Here is a 25,016-nt window from a genome sequence, read left to right as displayed (position 1 = left end):
AATGTCTAAAAACCATAATATCTCCGGAACTTACCTGCTGCATTAATATATGTTTAAGAGAAGGTATATTTCCTGACAATTTGAAGATTGCGAAAGTCTCACCTATTTACAAATCTGGAAAGAAATCGGATCCAAGTAACTATCGTCCCATATCGGTGCTGCCAATTATGTCTAAGATTTTTGAGAGAATAATATATGATCGCCTTTATACCTACATATCATCAATTTGCTTTCTCTTTGATCGACAGTATGGTTTCAGACCCAAATCGAGCACGTTGTCAGCCACTATTGATTTAATTACAACAATTAAAACCAACATTGATAGAAAAAAGGTAGCGCTAGGAGTATTCATGACCTGAAAAAGGCGTTTGACACCGTCAGCCACTCGTTGCTAATAAAGAAACTAAATTGCATAGGTGTTACTGGAACAGCTTTAAAAATGTTTGAGTCATACCTTTCGGATCGAGCCCAGATAGTAGAAGTCAATAGTACTCGAAGTAGTCTCCAGCCAATTGCCTGTGGTGTACCCCAAGGCTCAATTTTGGGCCCATTGTTATTTTTAATTTACATAAACAACATTTGTGAAGTAACACTGCATGGCCATTTATCACTTTATGCAGATGATACCTGCTTATTTTACTTCGGAGATTCTATTCATGACATAATTCACCAGGCTCAAACAGACCTTAACGCATTACATGCATGGTTCCAGTACAACCTTTTAACCATCAACGCATCCAAAACGTCATACGTTATTTTCAAAGCTAAAAATAAAGTAATTCCTAGCTATACCCCTCTGACCATTAACGACGAAATCCTAAGTGCTAGCACTGACGAAATATATCTAGGCCTAAGATTGGATAGCTGCCTTACGTGGAAATCCCATATTTCATATGTTAAGTCGAAAATATCACGCTTAATAGGTGGTTTGCGTAGCACTTCTCGGTGTCTCCCACGACAAGTATCTTTAATGATCTATAACTCACTTGTAAAGTCGCATCTTCAGTATCTAGTTGAGGTATGGGGTAGTGCGGCGAAAACCAACCTAAATGAGCTACAAATTGTACAGAACAAAATTTTAAAGGTACTTTTTCACTACGATTATCTGACCCCAACAAAAAAACTATATTTTGAAACCAATCTTATGACTGTCAAGCAGCTTTACGTTTTCAACATCTGTATTTTGGTAAGGAAAATTTTATATAAGGAAATCCATTCACAAATAACGTTTACTAGGAAAAAAGACCTAGGAAACTATCGTAACAGAAATGCAGATGATATCATTTTATGCCGATCAAGAACAACGACTTATGGGCAGAAATCAATTACGTACGAAGGTGCAAAGATGTACAACATGCTACCTCTCGAGATAAAAACTGCCAAATCCTTTTTAGCTTTTAAGCGCGCGTTAAGTGCCCACGTTTTACAGAATATCTCTCTAACATAAGTTCATATTCTTTGCATAACTAAACTCGTACACTTGGTATCGGAATTGCGAGTATCCATAGTCTACGCTAGTCTCTTATCACGGGCGATCCTTACGCTCTTACATCCGCTGGCACTATAGATATAACAAAAGAATATATATACAATTATATTATTAATATCATATTGTAAGTACTAAGTAGTAAGTAGTCATAGGTACACTTTTACAACTTTTAAAATAATAGCTTATTTTTTACTTGTTATCTTTATGTTCAAATTAAATCGACTCACAGTTTATAATCAATATCATAGTGATTACTTTTGTTTTTACTAATATACAACTTTATTTTCTTTAAAAATCAAAAATCTAAAATAAAATGTGATACGATGTAAGCACTGTAAGCGTACTTAGTTATGTGATGCAAACTTGTTTAATTTTTAAGTGGTAAGGTAGGCGAATAAATGTGATGATTTCTATGAGCGTGTTACCGTTTGTCACAATAACATAAATCACTTGTATGTAACATTTACTAGTACAAATATTAAGGCATTAAGTAATGCGACTAAAGTGTAATAAATATGTAGTTAATAAGTGATGTGCCTAGTGCCTGCTATAGGTATGTGGATTATTAATAATAGTTATTGCTACTTCAACTGGTACGTACTTAGGTCCGAGCTCACTGTTTGTGCACATAAATAATGTTAAGTATATTATATTAGTATAGCATAATATTTCTCGTGTAAGTGAAATGTAATTTCTTATGAGAAATAAATGTCTTTAAACCGATATCTGTTTTTTTTTTTTTCAAAATATCACACTTCATAAAAGTGGCAAAAAAAAAGAAATGCTCATTTGCGGTTTTGGTTTCAGCGTTATTTGACACATTCTGTACCAATGGTCCGGTACCGGATTGTTCTTATTTTATTTTATTTATTGGAGAAGCAACAGAAATAGGTACCAACACAATTACATCAGGCGGGCTAGCATAGCTTTCCCTCTCGCGCGCGAGTTCATACATCTAGCGCGAATTGAAGTATGGACTAGCGCGCGAGAGCGCAGGCCCCGTAGCCGAATGGCATTTCTATGACGCGAAACGAAAACGAAACGCCGCGAAAGGTAGTCTGGCTCTGTCTCGTCAACATTACACGCAAGAGCAATAGAGATATAGATATCTACGACCGTTTTGTTTCGTGAGCGTTTCGTGACCGTTTGTGCATTCGGCGACGCACGCAGGTTGTGCTAAATGTTATAAGTTCATGAGATGTGCACCTACCTCCTAAGACGTTCTCACTAAGAGCTAGCACTTCTTAAGCTCTGAATCGAGACGTAATGTTCTGGGATAGTTATGTTCACATCTGTTTAAATTTCATTCAATTCGCTTTTGTTACTCGTATCTGCATGATCTGCATGTCGCTGTTTAATTGTAATTTTATTATTGTGTTTTGGCTATTTATTTTTATAATTGTATCATAGGGTACCTACAAAATGTAAGCGCGTAATATTAGCAAGCTATGTTTGCCTGTAATGCGGTGAATAATACGTCATGTTTTTTGTGCTATTATTTAAGTTCATATGTTTTGGTATTACACCTGTTGGCAAACCTTAATAAATAAATAAATAAATAACTCGTCTGGAATAGACGTTAAAGTCAATGATGAATGATAATGTCAGTAAGAACTTTTTGATGTTATAGGTACTCATTTTCCCATGTTATCGTGTTATCGACTACGCTCGTAGCGCGTAGCAATTATATAACATACATACAATCACGCCTGTGTCCCATGAAGGGGTAGGCAGAGCAGATGAAACTACTCAGGTTTCAGTGCCACTCTTGGCAAATAAGGGGTTGAAAGAAAACGAAACTGTGACATTGCAGTGACAGGTTGCCAGCCTCTCGCCTACGCCACAAATTAACCCATATCCCACAGTCGCCTTCTACGACACCCACGGGAAGAAAGGGGGTGATGAAATTCTTAACCCGTCACCACACGGGCAATTTTCGGGATGAATTATATAATTCATCCCGAATCCCGACGTTTAGAACACTTTACGGCGTCCGTGATCAACGGGTGACTGAGGACAATTACAATGTTACTTTTATATGTTTGTGTGTTGTATAGTGTTGTTGTTGTGTGTTATTTCATGAGCAACTATCGCGGTAACCGAAGACGATATTATATACGTACCAGTGTTTTTTATCACAGATAAGGCTTTACTTAAAAGGACAATTTCATCAGAATTCTTGAAACATAGATACTGCTACGAAATTGCTGTCCATATTATGGATTAATTTAATTTAATTTAATTTATTTATTACATCAGACAACAAAGGGCCCATAATGGTTAGTACTTATACATTAAAACTGTAAGGTATCTACAGCGGGGCAATTAAATCTCGACTGGGGGGAAATAGGCTAGTTTCCTACACTTAAAATAAAATATTTTATGCAGTCAACGAAATATAGCATCAAATAATTAGAAGAAAAATATGGACAGTAGTTATTTTTAAACAACATTTATATTTAATAAGTGAAAGAGAAAGATATAAAGTCAAATGAATTGACCGTGACGTCACTCCTCAGTATTTCATATTAATTCCATATTAGAAAATCGTTTTGACAGTTCTTAAAAAGAAGCTGATTTGACTAGTAGGAAACTAGCCTATTGTAACAAAGCCATTTTTTCCATTATTACACTATGATGTTGAGTTCTACATGTATACACTGAAGCCTACCAAACATAACCGGTGGGCACTCTATTTAATATTGCAAACATTTTAAAACATGGAAAAAATGGATCAGTTACATTTACCTCCCAGTCGGGATTTGCCCCACTGTACCTTAACACAAATCATAAAGAGCAACTTTCTAATGAGTAATGATCGTTTTACAAATAATTATATATATTTTAAAAAGAGCAACTTCTATAAAATATGCGTACCTAGCCCTGTCAATCAATCTTAAAGATCATTATCATTCATGAATCCCTGTGAAAGGTGTCTAATTATTCATCTCATTTACCTTACCATTGACTTAAAATTCAAAACAAATTTCAGAATTAAATTATATCAAAACCAATTAAAACCGGCCAAAGGTCGAATATTTCCTTTAGAAGTCTTGAGGAATATTCTGTTTCTACAATTTGATTGGGTTTTGGTTACATTTTGATACGACCTTGCTTCGACGATTCCCCAAAGCAGTGCAAACCAGATGAAAAAATAAATTGCATTCGGCACTGATCCCACCAAAACGGGTAAAGAGAGGCGATGATAACGCGAGCAAGTTTGTTCGCTCAGCGACGAACTCTCTCGCTCTCTCTTTTAGGAGCGACTACATATCTTTTTTTTCGTTTTCTCGCGCTCATCTTCAACTTATTACCTGTCGCCTGCATTACATATGACATGAATACCTTTAGCACGCGTTTCTGCAAGGGTTAAGAGTCATATTTTCTTCGAAGTTTGAGGTAACGATGACGAATGCTGTCACAATTGTTCCCAATTTATCTAAAACTGAACAAAATGTACTAATATGTACATCATTTTTTTCTTGTACATTATTTTAGAACTAAATGTTGGCGATGACGCTACACGGTACTTTTAAGTTTTTCCTGTAGCCTTATCATGGTATTGTTTTTGTGACTTGTTGTATTTTGCGTTACTTTCACACTTACATACTTGTTATACAGTGACATACTGACAGATATAGTGTCAAATGATATACTAAGACAGCCATCTTAGCCACGATGATTCGATGATAGTGCGAGCGAGTTGTTCATCGCCGAGTGATGAACTATAAATCGCTCGCTGTCGCTTTTATTTAGTTCAGTTTCAGTACCTTATAGGGTAGTGTCAAAACAATGAAAACTTCATCAACTTGGTAATTCAGAATTGGTCTTTTGTGATTCGAGAATGATTTGTGTGAAATTTAGTAGGTTTAAAGGCAGACATTTTCCACTTTTAAATGTATTCTAAGCCTAGTGGCATCGATTGCAGACATTTCTGCTAATCAGAAGTTAAACATTTTTTTAGTTAAATTTCAGGCCTTATAGGGTAGTGTCAAAACAATGAAAACTTCATCAACTTGTTAATTCAGAATCGGTCTTTTGAGAATGATTTGTGTGAATGGACGCAATTGGACTGAGCTGAAATTCGATTAGCAGTCGAATGAAAAGACCGTTCTGTTATTAATGAGTTCCTAGTGAATGGAGTTCAAGTGGAATATGATTTAGTTTGAATATTAGTCCAGTATGCTCGGAGTGATGGTCACCATAAAGTAAAGATATTGTCTGGGTTGAATCTAGGTACTATCAACTACTTGGAACTAGGTCACTCTACAACCATGTCAAAGTGACAAGCAGTAAGAGATTTCTTACAATCTGTTTTATAGCACCGCTATGACATAGTTCTACAGTGGTCTAGGGTTCCAATTGGTGGACTGTACAAGCAGGATTACTGCAGCATAATTTACTGCCATAATATTAAAATCAAAATCACTGAGGAACAATCTAGAAGTATTAATTATCCATTTTATATTACATAGTTTATAGGTTTATAGGTTAGGTAGTGTATAGGTTTTTTTTTAATAGGTATTCAATTCAATAAATACAAATATGTATTATTTATATGTCGTCGTAACGTCAACGTGATAGCCTTTATTAGTTAGGGACTTTTTTCTTCCAGCCAATTTAAACTGTAATTTATTTTTATCTTAAAGCATAAATTAAATATAACAAGGTCATACCATCCCATACATTAAAATGCGACCGTCTACGAACGCGCTTACACTCCACCACACATAGATGATGGCGCCACAAAAAATGCCTTGTTGCCACCGATTATTTGTAGATTGGCATTAAGTGTCAATTCCGAGCCGTAAATCTATGCCAAAAGTGACACTTAACGCCATCTACAAGTATAATCGAAAGCTACAAGACATTTCTTTTGTGGCGCCATCTATGTGTGGTGGAGTGTAAGCGCGGTCTTAGGCGGTCGCATTTTAATGTATGGGATGGTATGATCTTGTTATATTTCATTTATGCTTAAAGTCACCAGCCATGCAGCTACAAATAGACCTCCTGCAAAGTTTGTATAAACTATTTCTAAATTTACATACAGAATACAGTAAAGTTGTAAACTTGAAACAAAGACCGAGAGTAGATTAAGTCCGGGTTTTAACTGTTGTATTATGCAGGCTGCCATACGGGGTTATTGCGATATTTAATAATATAAACTGTATAGTGAAGATCCAGAATTAGCATTTTAACTTGGCTGCTGTCAATTAGAACCCTGTATATGATGATTGTCAATATTGTCGTCATGAAACTATAAGTGGACGATTTCTACAATTTTATGTACTCAAAACACAGTGAAACAAAGTGTACAAGTGAAACTAGAAATTAATACCTTGTGAGCGTCAGAATGGCGGGTGTACATCAAGCAATCCTGGTGTGGTATACGTCAGGAGTTAGTGCTAGCAATGTGCCAAATGTGCGCCAAAATTCGAGCAATGTGCTCTTTGAACTCCAGAGATATTTAAGAAATTAATGACACCCGCCATTCTGACGTCAGGTTGGCGGGTGCACTTCCAGTTCTAGCTAATGGCTGCCTACTCAAGGGTGAAAGTACTACCTAAGGTTAGTGCTCGCAATGTGCTTCTATATGTATGAAACACAAACGAATTCAGAGAGCCGTTGAAGAGTAATATGGGATTGAATAAATATATCTAACAGCACTAACTCCTGACATATACCACACCAGGATTGCTTGATGTACACCCGCCATTCTGACGCTCACAATACCTTGGGTATCAAGTTTTGATATTGGACAGCCTGTAGGTTATTTCACCATAGAAACATTTACACTTGACACTGACAATTCTGTGCCTATTTCAGGTTTGAAAAGTAACAGTGTTACTCAGCAATATTTCCTTGATGAACAGGCAATAACCGGCGGAGTCTCACTTGACTGTAGGGCGACAATGAGGGGCACACTTACATTTTATCCCGCCAGGCATGCCAAGCAGCAACATCCCGGTAGGTCTAGGCATGCCACTGTCATTCATATGTGTGAGAGAGATAACAATAATATATCTTCTTCACGCTCACACGTATGTAATTCTTTATCTATGCAATGGACTAATAAGGTGGCGCCATCTGTCATAATCGCTGAGTGTGCCTCCTCATTGTTACTGTTGCGAACAGTGACAGCAATTGTCACATAAAAATGTCAGATACCAGGTTCTGATCCATCGCTGAGCTGACCCGGTCGCCACATGAATATTTATCCCGAAACCGAATTAAATTAACCGGCGCATTTTTAATGGGTTCCGTGTAATATTGTTGATAGCTTCATATGGAAATGGGGTTAGGAAGCAACAAAACCGGCCAAGAGCGTGTCGGGCCACGCTCAGTGTAGGGTTCCATAGTTTTCCGTATTTTTCTCAAAAACTACTAAACCTACCAAGTTGAAAACAATTTTCCTAGATTTATAAATGTCTACTTTTGTACCTATCCAACAATATATCACACGTTGGGGTTGAAATGAAAAAATATATCAGCCCCCACTTTATATGTAGGGGGGGGGGGTACCCTAACAAAACATTTTTTTCCACTTTTTATTTTACCATTTTGTCGGCGTGATTGATATACATGTTGGTACCAAATTTCAGCTTTCTAGTGCTAACGGTCACTGAGATTATCCGCGAACGGACGGACGGACGGACAGACATGGCGAAACTATAAGGGTTCCTAGTTGACTACGGAACCCTAAAAATGACAAATTAACGTATGCTTGTGGTTCACGGTATGAAGAGAAGTAATGCACCTGTTTCCCTTGGACCGGGTGGCATGAGTAAACACATTTCTCTTATTTTAGTGCTCTGTTTTTAACTAATATGAAACTAAAGGGAAAATCCAACCTCCAGCAGGACTCGAACCTGTGACCTTCTGATACCTACTCCGAACCAGCTGCTCTGATCATGGAAGCCTGCTGGATATGAGCGATTACTACGTGTTAATAAATTTAATTATGTAGTAAACCTCGCAGATATTTCTACATGATATAGAAAAAACTCTGCTTTTATGTTAAGATAATTTTGAAGTTAAAGGTGTTCAAAAACTCATATTTTAAGTGAGTTACTCACGTATTAAGTCGATATAACGCTCGACATGTTTCGCTCCATTTCCGAGGAGCTTCTTCAAAAGGAGCTTGTTTTTTCTTTTTTTCTACACGTTGAGAACGCGGCGCGTGCTGCGTTATATCGACTTAATACGTGAGTAACCCGCCTAAAATATGTTTAAATATGTTAGCAGTTATAAACTGTAATAGAACTGTAAAATATTAAATAAAATAATTTGATTTATTCCCTACATCGGTATGTCGGCAGTTCTCAAAAAGTTTGTACAAAAATTAAGGAAAAAGTAATCGATGGAATCAGGCGTTACTTTGCGGAAATCCATGTTAATCGTAAACTGGAACTTTCCTTTGCTAATCCGCGAATAGATAACGTGCAAGTCAATCAGTGCTAAGTGCTAACCTGTTATAATTACTTGCATATTTTTTACATGCAATTAATTTTCCCACCCTCCCACCGCAAAAATAAAAATAAATACGCAAATAAATATAACAACCCACCACCAAAAATACAAAACTCGACACGTGTTTCGCCTCTCTACGAGGCATCCTCAGGAGCTGATGTTGACGGTCCGAAGTCCCGCAACTGACTCTACTCGCGGATTAGCAAAGGAAAGTTCTAGTTTACGATTAAGGAAAAAGTTAAATTTGTTTTTTTTTTATTCCTATATATCGTCCCATTAATGCAAATACCGACTAAGTGACTTTTTGACGAAATCGAGTTTTTAGCACCTATAGAATAAGGTTTTCAAGGGCTACAATATGTTAAAACCCATGTATTGATACGACGCTGCATTCAAAAGATAGCTGTCGCATAAAGTTACTTAATGGTCAATTTGTTGCATTATAAACTGCCAGAATGTGATATGAATATTTAATATAAACTTTTATGCTTTATCCGCCAAGTAGAACCTTTTAATGGTGTATAGTGTTTTTTTGCATTTAAACATTTTGTTAAAGTAGCTATCTTATGTTCTACAAAAAAGTTTAATATGTACATATTTGATTTTTGCAAATAAAACTATCAACAAAATTCTTTATTTTAAGCCAGGCTAAACACACCAAATGTCTTTAAGATGTTTTTCCAGAAGATGTTTGTTTACAAACATCAGCAATGTCATTCTACCAAAAAGTTCTATAGGGACTATAATTGGTTTTGCATGTAATGTGACGAAGGAAAGGATAACGGTCTATTACTGCAAATACCGACTATGTGTAAATAGGCGATTTTGAGATAATGCGGTTTTAAAGTTTGAAGGCAAGTTTTATATGAAAACATGAAGAAATGTACGTTATGTGTATGGCATTTTAGAACCTGTATTTTCTTGTTTACTACTTTGTCGTATATATATTCAGAATGTATTTAGTTGACGATCAAATACGATTTAATGAAACAGTCGAATACCTACTTAGTTGGTTTTTCCTGTAGAAATAAATGTTTGTATATTTCTCTTCTTTATACATATAACCCATTGTTTGTCTGTTAAATTAAGCTTCGTTTTTCGTATGATGTTCTCGTGATTAGCGTGCGTTGAGAACCTCTTCCTTTTTTTTGAAGTCGGTTAAAAATACAATAACACAAACGGTTTAAGCTACAGGAATCGAATTTAGTGTAAATTTATGTTTCATAACTTCGATGACCGTTACTAATTACAGTGTTACATTTAAATCAAATCTTTTTTTGCCACTTCACCGACTGGTAAAGGCTCTCTTAGTTCTTCAAAAACGGACGAGAGAGTTGCATTTTATCCACAAAATCTTGTGGATTGCATTAGTGCAAAGTTAATTTATACTAATTTTAATTTGGTAACTTAAGCTGGTTGGCAAATAACCTTAAATTAATCTTTGAATTACGATAAATAATACAAATCGGTTCAGACGTCTGTGAGTAATCGCATAACATGTATTATTGTTTTAACAACTCGAAGTGGAATATTTTGGCCTACGAAACTAAATGCACTGCGCCAAAGTAACTGTATTGTAGACGTAATTAGATGATATTGATATTGTAGATGATATGAAATGGGCCACTGTTGATACTGTATTTTCTGTATATCATACCATCTTATGTACACAGTTAACATAGAATAAACTTTACTTTACTTACTAGCATACTACGGTACGAGTAGACTTCAGATGTCACAACTGTGTACCACTTCACCAACTGCAGTATTAAGTGATTGAAACCACCCATGGTACTCTTTAGGTATGAAATCTCTGTCACAAAGGCTGCATAAAGCCTTGAGGACACTTAGGTGGAGTCGAGCCGCGTCGAATCTAGCCCTGCATACATTTACAATGAACGATCAAACCGATTCGACGCGTCGCTAATGGACGTAGTTTCATAAGAAATGCAAAAGGCGAATTAATGAGATTCGACTCGGCGAGCTTAGTGGACACCAGGCTTAAGTTCAGTTATAGTTTGTCTAGCATTGTCAGCCGTGTAACAGATGTATTTGTATCTAATTCCACCAGCGATGAACATGTCGTTTAATAACTCTTTATCACTCTTGCGCAGTAAGTGTGCAATCGCACGCAGGCGTATCAGGAGGCGTATTTTTCCCGGGAGTGTTCAAATTTGTATTTTGGACTACCGGGAATACTTTTTATTCTTTTTATTGCTAGTGTGATGAAAAACACTGCGTGTAACTGGGGGCGTAAGAATATTGCAAACTTGATTGCTTTAAATCGCCCCAGAAACCTATGTACATAATTACCGTTACACATTACTTTTTCTGACTTATTACCTCATCTACGCCTACATTTTAGTGACTTTGGCGTAAATGATTACTACAAAACTTTAAATAAACTATTACTTCAGGTTATTGAGCGTACAAAAACTATTTACCTATATTAAATGTAACAGTGTAGATAGTGAAATTTTGAACATAAATTATGGCGAACTTCGGATTGCTGAGACAGTGAACTAGTATGTAGTAAGTACCTATGCATATTATGCTATTACCCAAAAACGCATTAACCGATTTGTAAAATTCTTTTTGTGATTTCAAGAAAATGGTATTGCGTTACTTCTTGTTAAATTTTACTGAAATCGGTTAAAGTATTTTGTGAAAAATCTCCTAAAACCGGTTGAAGAGGATTTTTTTCAAAAAATTTTTTTTGAGAATAACCCTTCAAAACCTCAAATAAAGTATTATTAATGGTTAGTAATGTTAAAAAACGTTTTATTACAAATGCACCACTTTAATTAACAATGATAAGTGAAGTTTTGTAACATAAAATTAGAGCAGCTATATTTCCTGCAGCTAAAACCGCCTATGTTTGTGAGAATATTTAATATATTTTGAAATAAGTTCAAAACTTTTGTATATTTTTTATTTTTTTACAAATCATAAGTAAAATGTATGAAAAGCAAAGCTTAATCAAAGGGAAACACTGCTTTATATGTATAAATAAGATAAATATACACATTTTTATTTCTACAGGAAAAACCAACTAAGTTTGCTACTATTTTTTTTAAATCGTAGTTTTTTCGGCAATCAAATACAGCCTGGATATTTTTTACGATTGAGTATTAAACAAGACAATACGGGCTGTAGAATGCTGTATACAAATAGTATTTTTTTTCATGTTATCATATGAAATCGTACCTTCAAATATTAAAATCGCATTATCTCAAAATCACTTTTTTGCACATAGTCGGTATTTGCAGTAAGGGGACGATAAATATCATTTTTCACCGAAGACATTAACTTTTGTTCAGACTTAACGTATCATGTTCGCGGTCCATTAGCCGGCAGTATGTTATTGCTGTCAGCCATTATTGTCTAGAAATTTTCACTTTGTTACCTTTTCAATTGAAAGGATATGTTAGAGTAATGAGATTTTAACGTGCTAAGTAAACGTGGTTATAAAATAATGGATAAAGGAATATGTTTTAACAAAAGTCTTTATGAAATAAAACTGAGAAAAACGGATTATATCGCGTATAATAAATTTACAATTCATCCCGACGTTTTGAACACTTTACAGCATTCGTAGTCAACGGGTGTTCAAAACGTCGGGATAAATTGTAAATTCATTATACATGATTTACCTAATCCGTTTCCATAGTGTTATTTCTTGAGTAACTATTGCGGTAACCGAGGACAATTTTAAAAGTCTTTATGTCTCCGTATCCACAGATCAGGTTTTGAGGATAAAATTTGACTCAAAAAGATCTTTTGTGTGATGAATGAAGATTATTATATCTATTATCTGCCACGATATCGTTCAACATAGTTTTCGTGTTATGTTACTATATTTCATGCCATTAAATATATTCGAATGTACATTTGTAGGACGTAATGACAGCTTTTGACTTTGGAGCAGATTACAACCAAAGGAATTTATATAGCCACCCATGATCCATAGTCCAACTCAGGCAGATATGGTTGAGAAAACATTTTAATTGATAGTGGCTAGTAGACGTAGTGACACAAAAGATCCCCATAAATCGAAGTGTATTAGAAATGGTCCCCTTAGAAAAAAGACGTACCTAATGAAAAAAAAAAAATCAATCAGAAAACAAAATTTTGTTTTCCATCCGCTTCAGCATCAAAAGTAGTGGATCAAATAAACGCTTCAAAAGTAACTAGCAGACTGCATGGTAACCGCTAAATGTAAAGAAATGTGTGTCTAGAAAGTGAACTTCACAGGTCACCCAAGCAAGCAAGCCCCACCTAAGGCAGACATTTTCCTCTTTTAAATTTATTTTCTAATAAAATCAAAATCAAAATGGGCCACTAAATAATACGGTCTCAACAAAATTTAAAAGTTACTTTAAATTAAAGATTAAACATGGTAAAAAAAAGTACAAACTGATACAAACAATAAGAACAACTAAACTAACTTTAGAGGTTGTAAAAGACTCTAGATATCACAACTAAAGGTAATTACTGGAATATAATAAAAAATTGGAGGTGTAAAGTCTCTCCAAGTAAAAAACTGAAAATAAAAATGCGTATGATATACAAATTTCACGTCAAGAGACTGTTAAGCCAACAATCTACAACTAATTCTACAGAGTACATAACTAGTATGTACTCAATAAGTAAAAATAATTACTACGATATTGATACTGACTGTACCAGTTCTTTATTTTGTTTTCTTGTCACCAGGCTCTTCAAGTTAACCAGACACAGCCCGGGGCTCAAGATCCTGGTGCACACATTCAAAGCGTCAGCCAAGGAGCTGACCCTTCTAGTGTTTTTCCTCGTTCTGGGCATCGTCATCTTCGCCAGCCTCGTCTATTATGCGGAGAAGTCTCAGGTTAGTATTTTTAAATAAATAAATAAACAAATATTGGGGGATACCTTACACAGATCAACTTAGCCCCAAACTAAGCAAAGCTTGTACTATGGGTGCTAAGCGACGATATACATACTTAAATAGATAAATACATACTTATATACATAGAAAACATCCATCACTCAGGAACAAATATCTGTGCTCATCACACAAATAAATGCCCTTACCGGGATTCGAACCTGGGACCGCGGCTCAGCAGGCAGGGTCACTACCGACTGAGCCAGACCGGTCGTCAAATAATTTCCTCGTCACTCGTACGTTTTTGTATTTGGCAAAGTTATTTTCGCCTTTGGAAACTTTTTTTTACCACTTCGGTGGCGAACAGGTATACGATCCGCTTGATGGAAAGCGGTCACCGTAATCTATGGACGCCTACAACTCAAGGATTGTCACATGCGCGTTGCCGACCCATTAGAAACTTGTACACTCATTTTTTCAAGAACCCCATACTGTAGTTAAAATTTTTAAATTTTTAAAATTTTTATGTTATATTTTGTAGCAGAATGGTATGAGGACCTTTTAGGATTAAGGAATCTGGCAGGTCTGGTTAAGATCCGATAGGATTTTATCAAAAGTTGCACTACTTAAAATACCCTGTATTTCTTTGAAGGAAATTTGTGAAAAATTATGATTATAGAATTTTTTTTTACCACTTCGGTGGCGAACAGGTATACGATTCGCTTGATGGAAAGCGGTCACCGTAATCTATGGACGCCTACAACTCAAGGGTTGTCACATGCGCGTTGCCGACCCATTAGAAACTTGTACACTCATTTTTTCAAGAACCCCATACTGTAGTTAAAATTTTTAAATTTTTAAATTTTTTATGTTATATTTTGTAGCAGAATGGTATGAGGACCTTTTAGGATTAAGGAATCTGGCAGGTCTGGTTAAGATCCGATAGGATTTTATCAAAAGTTGCACTACTTAAAATACCCTGTATTTCTTTGAAGGAAATTTGTGAAAAATTATGATTATAGAATTTATATTAATATTAAGTAAATATAAAAGAAGAAACTGACTGACTGACTCACATATCAACGCACAGCCGAAACCGCTGGTCCTAGAGACTCCAAATTTGGTACGTAGGTTCCTTATAAGGTTTAGAAAAGCACTTAGGAAGGATTTTTCAAAATTCACATCCTAAGGGGGTGAAATGGGGGTCCAAACTTTAACGTTTTAAGTAATAAGATTACTTTTAGTATGCGGGCGAAGCCTCGGGAAAAAGCTAGTTAAGTATAAGTTTACATACATACATACATACAATCACGCCTGTGTCCCATGAAGGGGTAGGCAGAGCACATAAAACTACTCAGGTTTCAGTGCCACTCTTGGCAAATAAGGGGTTGAAAGAAAACGAAACTGTGACATTGCAGTGACAGGTTGCCAGCCTCTCGCCTATGCCACAATTTAACCCATATCCCACAGTCGCCTTCTACGACACCCACGGGAAGAAAGGGGGGGGGGGGGGGTAAGTATAAGTTTGTATTTAAAATACCCGTACTAGTCTGATCTTAGTATTCATACCAATGACAAACACCCATTTTAAAAAGGTTTAAAATATTTAAAAGGAGCGTTTAAGTTCTTTACTGACCTGTTGCCTCTATTTAACCGGTTGGTCGGAGAAGTTGTGTTTTATTTGCATACATTTTTCTACGGTTGTTTTATGAAAGGTTTTTTTTTTATTTATTTCATTTATTTAACTTTAAAGTCATGTGCATTACAGAAGGTGTTAGATTGAGGTAGTCAGTACATGACACCCGGGTAGGGCGCATAATGTTAGTACTTATGAGGTACTTACTTATATACTAGTCTACATATTACCTACTTATACAATTTCTAATTCATGCGTATTGATGTAATATTAATAACATGTCAGAGGGCGTACAAAATTAATAATTATATAAGTATACATCTTCAATAATTGCCAATATGAAAATATTACACAAACTTAATGTAGGCTAATTTATTAATCTTAAGGTTTTAATACGTAAACTTGTAATTATATGAAAATGTTATAACTTAATCAGAAAATAGTGTGTTCAGTATGTCTACCACGAGCTTGGCATCGATGTAGCAAATAATGAGCATAGCTAGGTAAACGTCGGGTAGGGGCAGAAACTTGGTTCAACAATAGAAACATACAGTTTTCATCCATAAATAATGAATAAATAAATATTATAGGATATTTTAATAACAAAACTACTATAAACTCGGTCACTTACGTGTAAATAGTCTAAAAACGCTCGACACGTTTCGCTCCGTAACGAGGAGCATTTTCATAAAACTCGCGAGTTGCGGCCCGCCGGTAGTCATATCTATCTTGTTCACAGTAATTTAACCAAACCGTTCCCAGTAACAACTGAGATATGATGAATTTGGAGGGTTGAATAAAACTGGTCATTGTGGATGATGTGTTTTGGATGAATTATTGCTTACATGCTATTTTATTCACATATGTACGTGCGTCACATGTGTATTGCAGACAGTAACGTTAACTTACTGTTAAAGTGTTAATTAGGGATATACACCCTGTTTTTATTGAGTTCCGTTAACTTTAAGGGAAGGTTCTTTAGATCAAATACAATTAATTTCTCTAAGAAACTAGCGTTGTAACTCTTGCGGTTATCGAGTTATTAAAAAAATAAAGATAATTATTGAACAGGTGTGTGACAGACAGCCTTTACCAATTCCTAATGTTATTTGTTTTGACATGTGCCGTCAATAACTTGATACCAACTTGAATGTTATGCTTAAGGATCTCTCAGTAATAAATTCATTTATTATGTATGAAAATAATGAACATTTTGTTTTGCTTATTGAACTAAAAGTGATATACAGGGTGGTTCCTGATAATGAACCACGTGTCGAATTTAACGGAAAACAAAAAAACACGGTGTATACTACACATCAACTCATATCATTATGTCTACAACAATCCCCAGTTTTCCACACATTAGACGGTTACGACCTCCAGAGCCCTATTCGCGCGTATCTCTCGTCTGCAGTCGTAACGCAGGTCCGAATACGTAAACTTGGCAAAGATAACAGTCCGAATGTAGGTCGAACTGGAGAAGTACATACGCGAAGCGTTAGCGAAGTTTTGTCTCAAGTCAACCAGTATACGTTGGACGGAGGAGTGTGCAGTGCACGGAGTCACGTTATAATAAAGAGTACTATCGTACAGTATGGCCACTCCCGCTCCCCGCTGAAAGTGCCGCCCATCCCCTTGGTTACCTCACAGTTACCGTCTGTCAAAAACGCGAACAGTCGACCTGACATATTTCACTCACACAAGTACGCGTTCACCTACACGAGTTTAGAATGTGTGCTAGGAACGCGGCTCATTCATATTTTTGATCGCCAGTGTCCGAGGTGTGACGGAGTCTAGCCGCCGCGAGCACTCATGCCTGATGATGGGTATGGCTCGACATAATTATGTCGTCGAACGCGATGTACTTATCAATCGGAGTACATCCGTATATTTAAATACTAGCTTTTTTCGCAGCTTCGCCTGCGTAATAATCTTATTTTCCCATACAAAATTTGGACCCCCATTTCACCCCCTTAGGGGGTGAATTTTGAAAAATCCTTTCTTAGTGCTGCTCGTCACCTGATAAGGAAACTGTGTGCCAAATTTGGAATCTCTAAGACCAGCGGTTTCGGCTGTGCGTTGATATGTCAGTCAGTCAGTCAGTCAGTTTGTTCTTTTACTAGCTTTTACCCGCGGCTTCGCCCGCGTAATAAAAGTATTCTTATTGAAACGTTTACAAAAAATAAGATTTTCATTTGGATCCGTAGGTTTCTTTGTAGGTACATCTATCTGTCCGCGATTATTTCGATTAAGGTAAAGCGGGGCAATTCTCGACTGGGGGGGCCATTGTAACTGATCTATTTGCGGTACGGTCAGCCATGAAAGTGGTTTCCCACTTTTCGACTCTATTGATCGAAAAGTGGTAAACCACTTTTTTGGCTGACTGTGCCTTACACATATTACTATTAATTTAAAAGAAATTCTTGCAATGATTGTAGAATTGTTACACAGCGACCACAGCGTAGGTAGTAGGTACGAATATGTATGTATTTTACCTATATAAATATTTATACTGGGGAAACTTCATACAACCCACATAGCCAGTATCTCGACGCTATGGTCGGTAGGGTAAAAAGTACTTCCTTGCATTATCGCTTACAATTTTTTCCATTTTGCTTATACTTATTGCAAACGTAAACATATAAAAGGCAAGCAAACAACGATCTTCTTACAGCACATTGAATGTAATAGTTATTACGGATGCAGGATACTCGCCGATGCATACTTACTAATCCCTTCCCACTGAGCCACCTGCATTTTACACTGCCTAGATATCGATTGCCGACCGATTATTCCGACCCCAATCCCTATTCTTATCCCCGTCCCTATCTCTATCCTTGTCCCCGTCCCCGTCCCGTCCCTGCCCCTGTCCCTCCCCTATCCCTATCCCCGTCCCCGTCCCCTATCCCTATCCCTATCCCTATCCCTATCCCTATCCCTATTCCTATCCCTATCCGCATCCGCATCCCTATCCCTATCCCTATCCCTACCCCTACCCCTACCCCTTCCCTACCCCTACCCCTACCCCTAACCCCTACCCCCTACCCCTACCCCTATCCCTATCCCTAACCCTATCCCGTTCCTGTCCCTGTCCCTGTCCCTGACCCTGTCCCTGTCCCTGTCCCTGACCCTGTCCCTGTCCCTGTCCCTGTCCCTGTCCTTGCCCCTGTCAAATTATCATGCTAATAGGAGGTGAACTTTGAAAAATCCTTTCTTAGTGCTCCTCTAAGGAACTTCCGTGTCAATTTGAAATCTCTTGAACCAGAAGTAAAGATAAAAACTAAACCTATACTTATGGCTATTTTGGATATTTTAACCCCATTGCACAACAACAGGGGAGAAAATTTCTTTTCCACCTCATTCGATTTTAAATATTTATCGTGATCAGCGACCCGATAAACCATAAAAACGATACCCATATTGTGTTTTTGACTTTACCTGAAACATCTCTTTAGGAATCCTCCTGTGAAGTTTCGAATAAAATAGTCAAACTAATCTTGTTTCCCGATACAAACTTTGAACCCCCATTTCACCCTTTTAAGAGGAGAATTTTGAAAAATCCTTTCTTAGTGCTCCTCTACGCCATATAAGGAACCTATGTGCCAAATTTGAAATCTCTAGGACCAGCGGTTTCGGCTGTGTGTTGATATGTCAGTTAGTCAGTCAGTCAGTTTCTTCTTTTATATATTTTTTGATATTTAAACCCCATTGCACTACAACAGGGGAGAAGGTATTTCACTTCCGCTTCGTTAGATTTTAAAAGCGTTGTATTTATCGTGATCAGCGACCCGATTAATCATAAAAACGATACCCATATTGTTTTTTTGACTTTATCACCCCCTTTTCACCCTTTTAGGGATTAAACTTTCAATAATCCTGAAACATGTATTTAGTCTATGTCTTTGGGAATCTTCCTGTGAAGTTTCGAATAAAATAATCAAACTAATCTTGTTTCCACATACAAAATTTGAACCCCCATTTCACCCCCTTAGGAGAGGAATTTTGAAAAATCCTTTCTTAATGCTCCTCTACACTATATGAGGAACATATGTGCCAAATTTGAAATCTCTAGGACCAGCAGTTTCGGCTGTGCGTTGATATGTCAGTCAGTCAGTCAGTCAGTTTCTTCTTTTATATATTTTTTTGATATTTAAACCCCATTGCACCACAACAGGGGAGAAGGTATTTCACTTCCGCCTCGTTAGATTTTAAAAACGTTGTATTTATCGTGATCAGCGACCCAATAAACCCTAAAAATGATACCCATATTAGTTTTTTAACTTTACCACCACCTTTTCACCCTTTTAGGGGTTAAATTTTCAAAAAACCTGAAACACGTCTTTAGTCATATGTTTTTAGGATCCCTCTTGTGAAGTTTCGAATAAACCAGTGAAACTAACATTGTTTCCCCATACAAACTTTGAACCCCCATTTGACCCCTTAGGAGGCGAATTTTGAAAAATCCTTTCTTAGTGCTCCTCTACACTATATAAGGAACCTACGTGCCAAATTTGACATCTCTAGGACCAGCGGTTTCGGCTGTGCGTTGATATGTCAGTCAGTCAGTCAATATCTTCTTTTATATATTTTTTTGATATTTATACCCCATTGCGCCACAACAGGGGAGAAGGTATTTCACTTCCGCCTCGTTAGATTTTAAAAACGTTGTATTTATCGTGATCAGCGACCCGATAAACCATAAAAACCATACCCATATTGATTTTTTGACTTTATCACCCCCCTTTTCACCCTTTTAGGGGTTAAATTTTCAAAAAACCTGAAACACGTATTCAGTCATATGTCTTAAGGAATCTTCCTGTGAAGTTTCGAATAAAATAGTCAAACTAATCTTGTTTCCCCATACAAACTTTGAACCCCCATTTGACCCCCTTAGGAGGTGAATTTTGGAAAATCCTTTCTTAGTGCTCCTCTACACTATATAAGGAACCTACGTGCCAAATTTGAGATCTCTAGGACCAGCGGTTTCGGCTGTGCGTTGATATGTCAGTCAGTCAGCTTCTTCTTTTATATATTTTTTATATATTTAGATTTCAACGAAAGTTTACGTCTAAAGTGTTAATGGAACTTTATTTAAAATCCATATTGAAGTTCGCTTGAGCATTAGTGAAATTATTATACACCGTGTTTTTTTTTCCGTTAAATTCGATACGCAGTTAGGTTCATCATCAAAAACCAACCTGTATATCGCGTTTTGTTAAATTCGAAAAAAAAAAGTTTCTCGTTTCCGTACATAATAAATGGATTAATTAGTGTGAGAGGACCTTAATCATAACATTAAAGTCAATGTCAAGTGTTTGACGGCACATGTCAAAACAAATAACATTAGGAAGTGGTAAGGGATGACACACAAGTGGTCAGTAATTAAATTTTTTTTTTAAATAATTCTATAACCGTAAGAGTTAGGACGCTAGTTTCTTAGAGAATTTGATTGTGTTTGAACTAAAGAATTTTCCCTTAAAGTTAACGGAATTCAACAAAAACAGGGTGTATATATTTGACGACCGGTCTGGCGCAGTCGGTAGTGACCCTGCCTGCTGCGCCGCGATCCCGGGTTCGAATCCCGGTAAGGGCATTTATTTGTGTGATGAGCACAGATATTTGTTCCTGAGTCATGGATGTTTTCTATGTATATAAGTATTTATATATTATATATATCGTTGTCTGAGTACCTGCAACACAAGCCTTCTTGAGCTTACCGTGGGACTCAGTCAATCTGTGTAAGAATGTCCTATAATATTTATTTATTTATTTATTTATATATTAGTATGCCATTATAAGTTCGACTTTAAAATCTAAAGGAAATTACCCAGTCGGAAATTTCTCCTGTACCTTAAAGTGAGGTTACATATATTCGGCGTTGTTTTCTTTGCGTGAGTTTGCGTCAGGAATTATATCCATGTTATGACTGTTCGTCTTATGAGCCATGAGTGGCCAGGGAGATATAATCTTGACCCCAATATCTCAGGGTTACAACACTAGGGTAGTTTAAGGAAACTTCATATTAACTAAAGATAATCGAGTATAGAGGGTTTTTGTGAAAAATATGTACTCACTGTGCATAGACTGCCATCTGTCGACACAAGATTAAAGTCAGTGGGTATAGTCAATTCCTTCTGAGTTTCTAATTTGGAGTATATTCCTAATTTTATCAAGAAAATTGACATTGATGGATCGATAACAGCGCCCACGTGTAAAGTCTGTATAATAAGTATTAAGGTTTTAACTTTTCAACGCTAGGTACTTACCGTAATATTTTTTTTATTCATTAAATAGAGCAGTATTGTCGTAAAAAAAACAGAAATGACTTAAAAATTGTTTCATAATGGCAATAACCACCTATTAAGTAAAGTTAACAAGTCAGGAACTTCCGCTCCTCCATAACAATACGTCACAAATTATAGTTTTAGTTTAGTTTTAATTGCAGTTTCAAGCTAAACGCATTTTATCGAACATATTTAAAAATATTTTAAGCGGGTCACTCACGTGTTAAGTCGATAAAACGTTCGACATGTTTCGATCTTTTTGAACGAACGTTTGATTCGAACGTTATATCGACTTAACACGTGAGTAACCCGCTTAAAATATTTGTAAATATGTTTGAGTCTCACGGGAGTTTTATAGTCTTTTATCGACATTTAATTTTTTCTACTTAACTTAATTGCCTGTCAATTCTGCCAACTGTACCAGCGCATCAGAATTAAACTGTATTTCAAAACACCTCGAAATTAAACCGTATACAAACATATTACGGTTTAAATTGCATTTTAATGAATCGGGGAATTGATTGAAAAGCTGTTTCAGGCCACTGCTAGTGAATACGAATAATGAAGTATTTTAATACCAAAATGGCGTAGCTACACAATTTAAACTACATTAAATTTCAAACCCTGATATGAAAGCATTGGAGTTTACAATTGCATGAGGTGTTTGAGACAATGTATGCTGATACAAAAGGAACGTCAGCATAAGTTATCGTTTGAGTTGAAATCTTATTGTTCTCTTTAATCTTTGGGAAATTCAATTGTATTGCTTTTGTACAATGTTCACGAAGAGGAATCAGGGTGTTTTTCAAAATAAATCTCGAAAATCGAATTTCACCAGATCTGGACGTGTCTGGGGCTCATTCTTCTCAGAATTACGAGCTGATTCGAACCTTACGATAAAAAAGGTGTCCTAATTTTTTTTTTCTTTTACGTCACGATTTTAGTATGAAATTATTACGTGCGTGACGTATTGCAAACTCGATTTTTTTATGGAAAATTTGGGACACATTTTTTTATCGTCCGGATCAAATCAGCTCGTGATTCTGAGAAGAATGAGCCCAAACACGTCCAGATGTGCCGTGCCGTGTGACGTGCGACTGCCATCTGACTTTCCAACCCGAAGGGTAACTGGGCCTTATTGGAATTAGTCCGGTTTCCTTACGACGTTTTCCTTCACCGTAAAGCGACTGGCAAATATCAAATGATATTTCGCACATAAGTTCAGAAAAACTCATTGGTACAAGCCGGGTGTGAACCCGCGACCTCCGGATCGAAAGTCGCACGCTCTTACCGCTAGGCCACCAGCGCTTGTATGAGTGAAATATGACAGGTCAACTGTTCGCGTTTTTGACAGGCGGTAACTGTGAGGTAACCGAGAGGGGGTGGGCGGCACTTTCAGCGGAGAGCGGGAGTGGCCATACTGTACGATAGTACTCTTTATTATACTGTGCCTAAGGTCTCAGACTAGACGCACGCGACAAGCGGGGCAGCGGACGGCAACAGCCGTTGGTGTCGAAAACAGGTCCATTCATTTTTATACATTTTAATCCTGCCACGTAAACAATCGCTTACTGCGCTATGGAGTTCTTGATTCCGGGCAGCCCAAACAAACTGTACTTAATGTTACAAGGTCAAATCTAGCTATAGTATGAATTTTCTGAAATGAACTTTTCGCTTTAGCCGTAATCTGTTAAACAAAGGCCTTTGTGTCTATTTTTTTTTTTTATTATTATTTCGTTATAAACAAAGAAATATTACAAAGTTTTGTACTTATCTGCCAAACTGCACAGCAGTTTGTTGGCAGAAAATTATTCTACCCTCCACCATTTATGTTGAACCACTTATTTTGTATTTCATACAATGATAAAAAAGTATGTAATTTAAACATGCAAGTATGTCCTACCCAAGGTATCCAAGCACTAATCTTATAAAAGTAAAAATAATCAACGACAACAACTTTAATGTTGGGTTTGGAGTAAATAAACTTTTTTTAATGTTTTTTTATACACCACCTTTGACATGTTTTTGCACGATCTTAACTGATCTGGTACTTTATTTAGAATCGTGGGCACTAAGTATTTTCGAGTACGTTTTCCATAATAGTTACAGACTTTAGGTACTAACAATCTGCGATGACTTGATTCCTTGGTAACGCTTCTTGTTTGAATTTTATGATTTATTGGTCTTTTGTAATCATTAACACGTTCCCTGTGTAACCGACAACCAGAAATTGACTCCTCACGTGCATTTTTATTTTTTTGAAAATTAACTCGGAACTGTGTTATATTGTTATATTTATACACAAATACACCTTTTATGACGACCGTTTTCCCTATTTTTCCATTTCTCCGAGTGACCCACATGTGATGCACACACGTATAGGCTTCTAAACTAGTGCCCACAATGTGATGCATGCACGTACTATCTCATTGCTGAGTGCATCACTCCTATATTTATATACATATTTTTAAGTAATTTGACGTTCTTTTTGTTTTTATATATGTGGCCTACGTTTGTTTATGCCATTTTTTTGAAGGAAGAAAGTTTCACAAAAGTTTGATTGGTATATGAATATGCCTAGTCAATTGTCAGAAGTGTTTGGTAAGACGGATGTTAATCATGAAATACTCTTCAAAACTAAATGCGATTAGTTAATTTTTCCATATACCTACTTATGAATAAATATAGATAATTTTAGAGGGAATGATAGAAAAGATCATGGACGAATTGGAGTCAATTGATGGCTCTAACATTTCTGGTGATGGGACCTGTATCGTCCTTGGACTATTGATGACATACGAGTAAAATACTTTATTAATCGTGATTATCTTGAAGATTCCAGAATCAAACAATTGGAGATTACGTGGCTTTGCAAAAACTTACTAAGAAATAGCCTGAACCAGGTTTGCCGCCTCTAGTTCAAAATGCAGAATGTGTACTGCCAGTACCAAATTTGACGTCTGACAACCGACAATCTGGAGCTTTATATAGTTGAATCCTTGCATCACAGTTTACGAATTTATTTGATTAGTCTTTTGTTTTTAATATAACGTGACATTAATGCAAATAATTAATATTGTTTAGTTATTTAAAATAAAAAAGATATTTTTTTTAAACAGCCATCACCTGGCAACATTATGAAAATGTCCTCCGGACGCACGTGTTTTCTGTCAAAGTTTTCGTACCCAATATGTGCATGCAAATAAAAAACATCTAGCTCACACGTGCAATTTTTGGCGATGCCTTATGTTCACGAGGGGTAGTGCATCACCC

General features: G+C 36.4%; 1 protein-coding gene across 1 annotated transcript in view; it reads left to right on the top strand.

Annotated features, from left to right (window-relative positions):
* The window catches only part of LOC125230862 (potassium voltage-gated channel protein Shaw-like), a 465,585-nt gene that overhangs the window by 277,542 nt on the left and 163,027 nt on the right, over positions 1–25,016 (top strand). Inside the window, exon 8 of the mRNA XM_048136115.1 lies at positions 13,676–13,826. Within this exon, the coding sequence (XP_047992072.1) occupies positions 13,676–13,826 (151 nt within the window). The remainder of the gene's footprint in view (positions 1–13,675; positions 13,827–25,016) is intronic.

The sequence above is a fragment of the Leguminivora glycinivorella genome, chromosome 11 (assembly GCF_023078275.1).
Source record: "Leguminivora glycinivorella isolate SPB_JAAS2020 chromosome 11, LegGlyc_1.1, whole genome shotgun sequence".
NCBI lineage: Eukaryota > Metazoa > Arthropoda > Insecta > Lepidoptera > Tortricidae > Leguminivora > Leguminivora glycinivorella.
The sequence above is the reverse complement of the archived record's forward strand: the minus strand, read 5'-3'. Positions and strand labels throughout refer to the sequence as shown.